This window comes from Andrographis paniculata, unplaced genomic scaffold (assembly GCF_009805555.1).
Source record: "Andrographis paniculata isolate CXL003 unplaced genomic scaffold, ASM980555v1 Contig78END, whole genome shotgun sequence".
Taxonomy (NCBI): Eukaryota; Viridiplantae; Streptophyta; class Magnoliopsida; order Lamiales; family Acanthaceae; genus Andrographis; species Andrographis paniculata.
Window position 1 is genome coordinate 3,746,228 of NW_026137615.1, and position 10,642 is coordinate 3,756,869.

A 10,642-nucleotide genomic window follows, 5' to 3' on the forward strand; every position below is an offset into this window, starting at 1 on the left:
TTTACCAGATATCCACTTTCGGGTAATGGTTGCCGATTTTTACGTCATAGAAAAAAATATTAACTAATTAGTAAATACGTAGAATTAAGTGTACCAAAAAAAAAGAACATTCTTAGTGTTTTTTTTAAAAAAATTATTTTTATTAGTATATTACAAATGTATGTGTTGTCGGCTGCTTGTACCGATGGATTTATTTAGACATATATTAAAAAATATATTTATGAAGTTTTAAATATTTTAAAATAATTAAAAAATTCAAATATTTGAGGTAAAATTTATGATAAAAAATAAATTAATATGTGATATAAAAAATCAAAATAAAATTTCAAGTAAATACCGTCTTTTATGTTTTGGATATAAAATTTTTTGAATTTTGGTACAAATGTTTTTTGTAAAATAAATATAAAATATAATAAAATATTTTTATTGGTTGTCAATAACATGAACATTAAAGGGGTGTATTCAATTAGAATTTTAATGGATTTGTTTGGATTTTGAAAAGTTAGTGAATTTATAAATTCTATAGAATCTATGTAGAGTTTAATTGATTTTGTCTATTGATTTATATGAATTTTGATAGATTTGATTGGATTATTTATTTATTTATCTAGACTTGATTAGAGTTTATAAATTGTGGATTAAATATTTTTTTTAGTGATTTACATAATTTCAAATATACACAGTACACTTGTATGTATATAAAAAAAAATTCAAATATTTAACAAAAATATTAAAAGTACATTAGTTCTAAAAAAATATATTTATTATTATTCTCATTTTTATTTTATTTTAATAATAATAATAATATTTTAAATTTATATTTTTTGTTATAGTATTATTTAATCGGATTTATTATATTATATATATTCAGCGTAATTAATTTTTATTTTGTGTGACAATTTATTTAATTGTTATTTATATTATTTATATGAATTTTTATCCAAAAAATATATTCATAAATAAAATAACATTAAAATTATATTTTTTATTAATTAAAAATAAAAATAAAATAATTAAAAAGGAATAAACATAAAATAACATTGTCAAATATAATATGTGGCTTTTGAACCGACAGAACTGAAATCAAAATAAGAAAATATAAATTAAAATTATAGAAAATTTCATTTTGATTTGACATTTTCAAACATTAAAACTGATAATTTTAATTCAAACTATTTGAACAAGTTTATTTGTTATTTTTTTTATATATATAATTTTTAATATTCTTTCAAATATATAAAAATTAAAAATATTTGTAATTTTTATATATTTAAAGGTGTGTTTGTTTGGGGAATTGGATTTAATTTTTACTATTTATTTAATTTTTTCCCAAAAAATATCAAATCAAACATCTATTTTTTTATTTTTTATATTATACTAAAAATCAATATTTACATTTAAAACATCACATCAATATCTAAATTATATCACATCATACAACTATTAAAAATTTAAAATTTTAACTATTCAAATCCCAATTCAAAATTAAACCCAAACAAACACACCCATGGTTACTCTGGCAGAACCACAAACAACACTACCAATCACTTTTCCACACTTCCGATTTGCGACTTTAACAGAAATGGCGACAAAATCGCTATTGTTCCAAACCACGATTTCAGATCTGAAGCATCTCCAATGGCGTAGCAATGCCAATGCGCTCTGCCGCCTGACATTCGCGCGACCTCCTCTTCTTCCTCATCATACTTCTCTTCTTCCTCGTTCTCCTCCTCCGCTGTACCGTCGTCTTCATCTTCCTCATTCTCCTCCTCCTCTGCTCCGACACCGTCTACGCACTCTATTCTCTACTATGTCCTCGATGAACTCGCCGCAGGAGGAGGCCTCTGTCAAAACAGTAAGCGATTTCTCAATTTCATTAATAGATTTCTGTTTCGTTCTAATTTGGTGTTTGAATCAGGTGAGAATGGTGATAAGGGGGAGAGTGCAAGGTGCGTCGGATCTATCGGAATTGGACGATTGATAATGCGAAGGAGTTAGGGTTGAAAGGTTGGGTTCGGAACCGCCGGGATGGATCTGTGGAGGCGTTGTTTTCGGGAGATGGAGCAGCGGTGTAGGAGAGGTCTTCCTGATGCTATGGTGACTGGAATTCAGGCATTTCATTTCCGAGCACGGATGATCCTGGGAATGAATTCGACTGTGTGAATGAATGAATCAGCGATTCTGATCAGGTATGAATTCGAAGCTCTCCTTGTTCCAGTTAATAATACAACTTTATGCTGATCATCTTGTGAGTATGGTAGCATTTTGGGCGTAGATGCTTTGATTATCTTCCTCCATGATTCAGTCGGTTGATTTTGGTTTATTTGCCTGGTTGAAGTTTGACTGGCTTAATTTTTGTTTTGCTCTGCTCCTTAACTCTGTTCAAATTAGGTTTTAGCTCCGAATATTCACTTTATCTATAAATTTGGGTAACACGATTTGAAGTTGGTAGATTAATTCTTTCTTATTGATTAAATTGCATCCATTGAATGAATTCTGCTAAGTTGTTGTTCTTAGCTCTAACCATAGTTGGTTGCAGAGCCTGTAGGTTATCTAAATGAATCATAATATTGCCTTAGAAGGTGCAAATTCTTACAGCGGTTGTTTATTTAGTGTTAGCATTTAGCACAGTCAGATTTTGGATATGTTTAAGAAATTGTTAGTGTTCTTATCTTGTCGAATGGTTTAAGCTTCCAAACTAGGTTTGGGATGAGATATGCAGTACATTTGAAAGTATATGAAGTTTTCATTTGATTCGATTCTTGTAAATTTGGTTTTAAGTTTTCACTTCAATGGGGATTTGAAAGTATCAGAAATCATTGCCAAGGAACTCATCTTGTGTGTGTTTAAATGAAATCAGAAATCATCTTGTGCCTAATGTTAGTATTATTTATTGACACTAACTACCACAAGTAAAGGAACCCAACTCCCAAAAGTAGCTGTCGGCGCAGGAAGGATGTTGCCAAGGCCTGCAGTGCCAGCCTTCGAAGACTTCTCTAACGAATTCTTCTACTTCAGGCAGAGGGCAATCCAGTAGCGTTGTTCAGGGTTTAGGGAAACCAACAGGATTACGAATGGCTTCTCCCAAAATCGGGTTCTTTGATGGGGTTAGTAATGCATATAAAAGTCCCATTGCAAGTGAGCTTAATTACATTTACTGAATTTCGGATATCATACTCTCTGAGCTGTATTACTAAAGTATTCTCTCTTTTTTTTTTTGTCAGGTGAAATCATCCCCTCGCACTCCCAACCCACAAGCTTACTCAACCTGGTTTGCGCACTGTGTCACCCAAAAATGGAGCTGCTGCCCGCAGCAGTCCAGGTCGAATCTCTAACAATCCAAGTCTACCTTTCCTTCGTTCTTTTTTCTTCTTGCCCAATCAAAGTATGTTGGTGATTAGCAATTAAGGAAACCATTAGTCATAAGATCTTTTAAAATCTTATTATTATGACCGTTATGGTCTCTATTTATTTTTACAAGTAATATTTTTTTTTAAAAAAATCTTTATAATTAAAAAATATTCATATTATATATATATTACTATAATACTAATGAAATCATTACGATAAAAAAACTTTTAAAATATGACCGTTTTGTTTCTATTTATTTTTAGAAATGATTTTTTAAAATTTTTAAAATTTAAAAATATTAATATTTTTATATTTATAATACTAATGAAATCACAAGTGATCGGACGTACCTCTCGAGCATGTAAAATCCTGCAAAATTTAATATTATTTTTTTATTATTGTTACACAAATGCTACTACTTTTTATACTTATATTTTTTACAATTATCAATATAATATTAATATTCTTTAAATTTTGTGCGCAACCCAAATATGACCATAGTTTTTTAGTAGAGGAGGTTAGTATTTATTATATATTGTTTTTAATGTGAAATATTTTGATTTATTTTTATTTTTATTTTTATTTTTTATAGCTTCATTTTTTTTTCTCTTTTATAATTAAAAAACAATTATAAAACTATTGCAAATAAAAAGTAAAGAGAGGAGGACTATAAATTTTTTTTTATCTAAATTATATTATTTGAATGCAATATTTATCTTCTCAATTTATAAATTTTAGTTCCTCTTACAAATAAAACTATTGCAAATAAACCCAGGGGTATTGCAGGTATGCGCAGTCGAATGTGTGTTTGAAGTATTGCAACGTGTTATTTAAATGGTTGTGTACTTTTTGTTACCTTCTGAGTTTTATAATAAAAAATGTACAAAAAGAGTAATATGGTTTCTAGTATTCGTGTCTATGTATGAACATTAATTTTTTGTCCACTAATTGCTGAACATATTTCCATAAGGCAAATGGGTCAAATTTTATTAAAATGTTTAAAATAGTTGTCATGTTGTGTTTAATAATTTTCTCACGGGCATTTTTTTTCTTCCCCTGAGTTATGTTGGCACATTAAAGATGGTATGGACAAATTGTTTGCGAGCTGATACTAAGTAGTCTTAGTTTAGAGAATTGGTAAACTGTATTTCGTAATAATAATGCTTTGGACAATTTCATAATAATAGATATTTGAAAAACCAGTGTAGGCATGATTTGTGTTTTTTTTTTTTCCTTAATTTCTTACTTTCAAGAGGTATATGTAAAAGCATTGGAAAATGACTTCTCTGGTGCACCATTGCAGTTCGATACAAAGGTATTGCTGGAATAAGCTTCAGCATATCGGCGGATTTAAAGAAAAAAGCTTTCAGCATATCGGTGGATTCATATTTCAAGGTATCTTGCTTTTATTATTTGAGAAAGTTGATATCATATTTGAAAAAAAAAAAATGTGGCAATTTAAAGCTGGTATTACTCCCCCCACCACGCAAAAAATTAGTGCATTTTTTGCGAGGGAGGGAGTAATATTTTTTGGGCTGGCTCGGGCTGTTTTAAAATTCAAGCCCGATAGGTTCGGCCTGATTTTGCATTGGGCTTGAAAACCCAAACCAAGGCATGGCCCGGTTTCAAATTATACCGGGCCAAGCCAGCCCAACGCAGATTTTTAATATTAGATTTTAAAAATAATATATCATTTTTTATTAAATAATAAATTATATTAATCTAAATTGATATAATTAGGACAGTAGTTTATTGATAATTAAGAATTTAAACATTAATTAATTATTAATTTTATTATATAGTTAATATTATATTAAAAAATATTTTTTCTTAGAATATTTTAATCAACTAGACCCTGCTAGGCACGTCATAATTTGCATAGGCCTCAAACCAGTTTGGTTATTCAACCATACCGGGTTGGCCTGACCTAAAAATAGCTTGGAACTATTTTTTAGACCCAAATCTTTATTTGTTCGTGTCGAATATGGATTTGATAGTAGTAGACTCCACATAAACTTTACCTACAAACTAAATACACTTTAAAACAAATAAGGATAAAATTTAGAAACAAAATTAATACATCCAAGCCCTGGGAGCTAAACATAATTCTATTATTATATGTAAGATGCTAATGTAAATGCAATGCGGAAATATAAAAGAAAAACGACTAACTACTCCGTAAAATATTTTCGGTCATCCGATCATCTGGCCGCTCCCTCTCCTATGCATCTAGAAAGATTTAAAATAGATATCAGTATATATATATATATATATATAGGAAACAACAAAATAATAATAAAACCACTTACCTTGGGTTTGAAATCGGTGTTGAAGGATCTTTGCGGATCCTATCGTCTCCCTTAAGCTTTACCTACAAAGTAAAAACACTAAAAAAGAAGTTAGTATAAAATTTAGAAAGAAAATGAATGCATGTAAGTCCCGGGACGTAAAAATAATTCTATTTCTATATGCAGGATGCTAAAATAAATGCAATGCATAAATGTAAAAGAAAAAAGATGATATACTCCCTACTATGTTTTCGGTCGTTTGATCATCCTGCCGCTCCATCTCATATGCATCTAAAATAATTTAAAATATATATTAGTATATATGCATAGGAAATAACAAAATAATATTAAAACAACTTACATTGGATTTGAAATCGGTGTTGAAGGATCTTTGTGGATCCTCTCATCTCTCACAAGCTTTACCTACAAAGTGAAAACACTAAAAAGGAAGTTAGTATAAAATTTAGAAACAAAATGAATGCATGCAAGTCCCGGGACGTAAAAATAATTCTATTTCTATATACAAGATGCTAGAATAAATGCAATGCATAAATGTAAAAGAAAAAAAACGATATACTCCCTATGATGTATTCGGTCGTCCGATCATCCGGCCGCTCCCTCTCGTATGCATATAAAAAGATTTAAAATAGATATTAGTATATATGAATAGGAAACAAAAAAATAATATTAAAATCACTTACCTTGGATTTGAAATCGAGATCGAAGGATCTTTGCCGATCCCCTCGTCTCCACATAAGCTTTACCTACAAATTAAAAACACTTGAAATAAGTTAGTATAAAATATTGAAACAAAATGAATGAATGCATGCATGTCCCGGGACCGACGTAAAAATAAATCTATTTCTATATGCATAATGCTAAATTAAATTAAACGCATAAATGTAAAAGGAAAGGGACGGATTACTCCCTCTGATGTATTCGGTCGTCCGATCATCCGGCCGCTCCCTCTCGTATGCATCTAAAAAGATTTAAAATAGATATTAGTATATGTATAGGAAACAAAAAAATAATATTAAAATCACTTACCTTGGATTTGAAATCGAGATCGAATGATCTTTGCGGATCCCCTCGTCTCCACATAAGTTTTACCTACAAATTAAAAACACTTGAAAATAAGTTAGTATAAAATATTGAAACAAAATGAATGAATGCATGCATGTCCCGGGACCGACGTAAAAATAAATCTATTTCTATATGCATAATGCTAAATTAAATTAAATGCATAAATGTAAAAGGAAAGGGACGGATTACTCCCTATGATGTATTCGGTTGTCCGATCATCCGGCCGCTCCCTCTCGTATGCATCTAAAAACATTTAAAATAGATATTAGTATATGTATAGGAAACAAAAAAATAATATTTAAATCACTTACTTTGGATTTGAAATCGAGATCGAAGGATCTTTGCGGATCCCCTCGTCTCCACATAAGCTTTACCTACAAATTAAAAACACTTGAAAATAAGTTAGTATAAAATATAGAAACAAAAAAATTAATGCATGCATGTCCCGGGACCGACATAAAAATAAATCTATTTCTATATGCATAATGCTAAATTAAATTAAATGCATAAATGTAAAAGGAAAGGGACGGATTACTCCCTATGATGTATTCGGTCGTCCGATCATCCGGTCGCTCCCTCTCGTATGCATCTAAAAAGATTTAAAATATATATTAGTATATATGTATAGGAAACAAAAAAATAATATTAAAATCACTTACCATGAATTTGAAATCGAGATCGAAGGATCTTTGCGGATCCCCTCGTCTCCACATAAGCTTTACCTACAAATTAAAAACACTTGAAAATAAGTTAGTATAAAATATAGAAACAAAAAAATGAATGCATGCATGTCCCGGGACCGACGTAATAATAAATCTATTTCTATATGCATAATGCTAAATTAAATTAAATGCATAAATGTAAAGGGACGGATTACTCCATATGATGTATCCGGCCGCTCCCTCTTGTATGCATCTAAAAAGATTTAAAATAGATATTAGTATATGTATAGGAAACAAAAAAATAATATTAAAATCACTTACCTTGGATTTGAAATCGAGATCGAAGGATCTTTGCGGATCCCCTCGTCTCCACATAAGCTTTACCTACAAATTAAAAACACTTGAAAATAAGTTAGTATAAAATATAGAAATAAAAAAATTAATGCATGCATGTCCCGGGACCGACGTAAAAATAAATCTATTTCTATATGCATAATGCTAAATTAAATAAAATGCATAAATGTAAAAGGAAAGGGATGGATTACTCCCTATGATGTATTCGGTCGTCCGATCATCCGGCCACTCCCTCTCGTATGCATCTAAAAAGATTTAAAATAGATATTAGTATACATGTATATGAAACAAAAAAATAATATTAAAATCAGTTACCTTGGATTTGAAATCGAGATCGAAAGATCTTTGCGGATCCCCTCATCTCCACATATGCTTTACCTACAAATTAAAAACACTTGAAAATAAGTTAGTATAAAATATAGAAACAAAAAAATTAATGCATGCATGTCCCGGGACCGACGTAAAAATAAATCTATTTCTATATGCATAATGCTAAATTAAATTAAATGCATAAATGTAAAAGGAAAGGGACGAATTACTCCCTACGGTCGTCCGATCATCCGGCCACTCCCTCGTCTCCACATAAGCTTTACCTACAAATTAAAAACACTTGAAAATAAGTTAGTATAAAATATAGAAACAAAAAAATTAGTGCATGCATGTCCCGGGACCGACGTAAAAATAAATCTATTTCTATATGCATAATGCTAAATTGAATAAAATGCATAAATGTAAAAGGAAAGGGACGGATTACTCCCTATGATGTATTCGGTCGTCCGATCATCCGGCCACTCTCTCTCGTATGCATCTAAAAAGATTTAAAATAGATATTAGTATATATGTATAGGAAACAAAAAAATAATATTAAAATCACTTACCTTGGATTTGAAATCAAGGTCGAAGGATCTTTGCGGATCCCCTCGTCTCCACATAAGCTTTACCTACAAATTAAAAACACTTGAAAATAAGTTAGTATAAAATATAGAAACAAAAAAATTAATGCATGCATGTCCCGGGACCGACGTAAAAATAAATCTATTTCTATATGCATAATCCTAAATTAAATAAAATGCATAAATGTAAAAGGAAAGGGACGGATTACTCCCTATGATGTATTCGGTCGTCCGATCATCCGGCCACTCCCTCTCGTATGTATCTAAAAAGATTTAAAATAGATATTAGTATATATGTATAGGAAACAAAAAAATAGTATTAAAATCACTTACCTTGGATTTGAAATCGAGATCGAAAGATCTTTGCGGATCCCCTCGTCTCCACATATGCTTTACCTACAAATTAAAAACACTTGAAAATAAGTTAGTATAAAATATAGAAACAAAAAAATTAATGCATGCATGTCCCGGGACCGACGTAAAAATAAATCTATTTCTATATGCATAATGCTAAATTAAATAAAATGCATAAATGTAAAAGGAAAGGGATGGATTACTCCCTATGATGTATTCGGTCGTCCGATCATCCGGTCGCTCCCTCTCGTATGCATCTAAAAAGATTTAAAATAGATATTAGTATACATGTATATGAAACAAAAAAATAATATTAAAATCACTTACCTTGGATTTGAAATCGAGATCGAAGGATCTTTGCGGATCCCCTCATCTCCACATATGCTTTACCTACAAATTAAAAACACTTGAAAATAAGTTAGTATAAAATATAGAAACAAAAAAATTAATGCATGCATGTCCCGGGACCGACGTAAAAATAAATCTATTTCTACATGCATAATGCTAAATTAAATTAAATGCATAAATGTAAAAGGAAAGGGACGAATTACTCCCTACGGTCGTCCGATCATCCGGCCACTCCCTCGTCTCCACATAAGCTTTACCTACAAATTAAAAACACTTGAAAATAAGTTAGTATAAAATATAGAAACAAAAAAATTAGTGCATGCATGTCCCGGGACCGACGTAAAAATAAATCTATTTCTATATGCATAATGCTAAATTAAATTAAATGCATAAATGTAAAAGGAAAGGGACGAATTACTCCCTACGGTCGTCCGATCATCCGACCACCCCCTCTCGTATGCATCTAAAAAGATTTAAAATAGATATTAGTATATATGTATAGGAAACAAAAAAATAGTATAAAAATCACTTACCTTGGATTTGAAATCGAGATCGAAGGATCTTTGCGGATCCCCTCGTCTCCACATATGCTTTACCTACAAATTAAAAACACTTGAAAATAAGTTAGTATAAAATATAGAAACAAAAAAATTAATGCATGCATGTCCCGGGACCGACGTAAAAATAAATCTATTTCTATATGCATAATGCTAAATTGAATAAAATGCATAAATGTAAAAGGAAAGGGACGGATTACTCCCTATGATGTATTCGGTCGTCCGATCATCCGGCCACTCCCTCTCGTATGCATCTAAAAAGATTTAAAATAGATATTAGTATATATGTATAGGAAACAAAAAAATAATATTAAAATCACTTACCTTGGATTTGAAATCAAGGTCGAAGGATCTTTGCGGATCCCCTCGTCTCCACATAAGCTTTACCTACAAATTAAAAACACTTGAAAATAAGTTAGTATAAAATATAGAAACAAAAAAATTAATGCATGCATGTCCCGGGACCGACGTAAAAATAAATCTATTTCTATATGCATAATGCTAAATTAAATAAAATGCATAAATGTAAAAGGAAAGGGATGGATTACTCCCTATGATGTATTCGGTCGTCCGATCATCCGGTCGCTCCCTCTCGTATGCATCTAAAAAGATTTAAAATAGATATTAGTATACATGTATATGAAACAAACAAATAATATTAAAATCACTTACCTTGGATTTGAAATCGAGATCGAAGGATCTTTGCGGATCCCCTCATCTCCACATATGCTTTACCTACAAATTAAAAACAC

The 10,642-nt window shown here is 30.5% G+C and overlaps 1 protein-coding gene and 1 long non-coding RNA gene across 4 annotated transcripts; one reads left to right on the plus strand and one right to left on the minus strand.

Moving 5' to 3' along the window:
* Positions 1-1,544: 1,544 nt before the first annotated feature.
* On the plus strand, positions 1,545-3,076 carry LOC127239676 (uncharacterized). The gene is made up of 3 exons (XM_051257938.1): positions 1,545-1,855; positions 1,919-2,189; positions 2,919-3,076. Exons 1-2 carry the CDS (start codon positions 1,583-1,585, stop codon positions 1,979-1,981), a joined length of 336 nt encoding a protein of 111 aa, XP_051113895.1. The 5' UTR covers positions 1,545-1,582; the 3' UTR covers positions 1,982-2,189; positions 2,919-3,076.
* A 3,415-nt stretch (positions 3,077-6,491) lies between these two features.
* Positions 6,492-10,039, minus strand: LOC127239679 (uncharacterized). Of its 3 annotated transcripts, XR_007836199.1 has the most exons (4): positions 9,867-9,940; positions 9,028-9,312; positions 7,034-7,096; positions 6,492-6,686 (listed from the first exon to the last, which is right to left on the minus strand). It is a non-coding gene; the product is annotated as an uncharacterized LOC127239679 (long non-coding RNA). The 3 variants fall into 3 exon arrangements; XR_007836201.1 differs by lacking the exon at positions 9,028-9,312 and having other exon boundaries at positions 9,930-10,039; XR_007836200.1 differs by lacking the exons at positions 6,492-6,686; positions 7,034-7,096 and adding an exon at positions 7,680-7,768.
* Between the last annotated feature and the right edge of the window lie 603 nt (positions 10,040-10,642).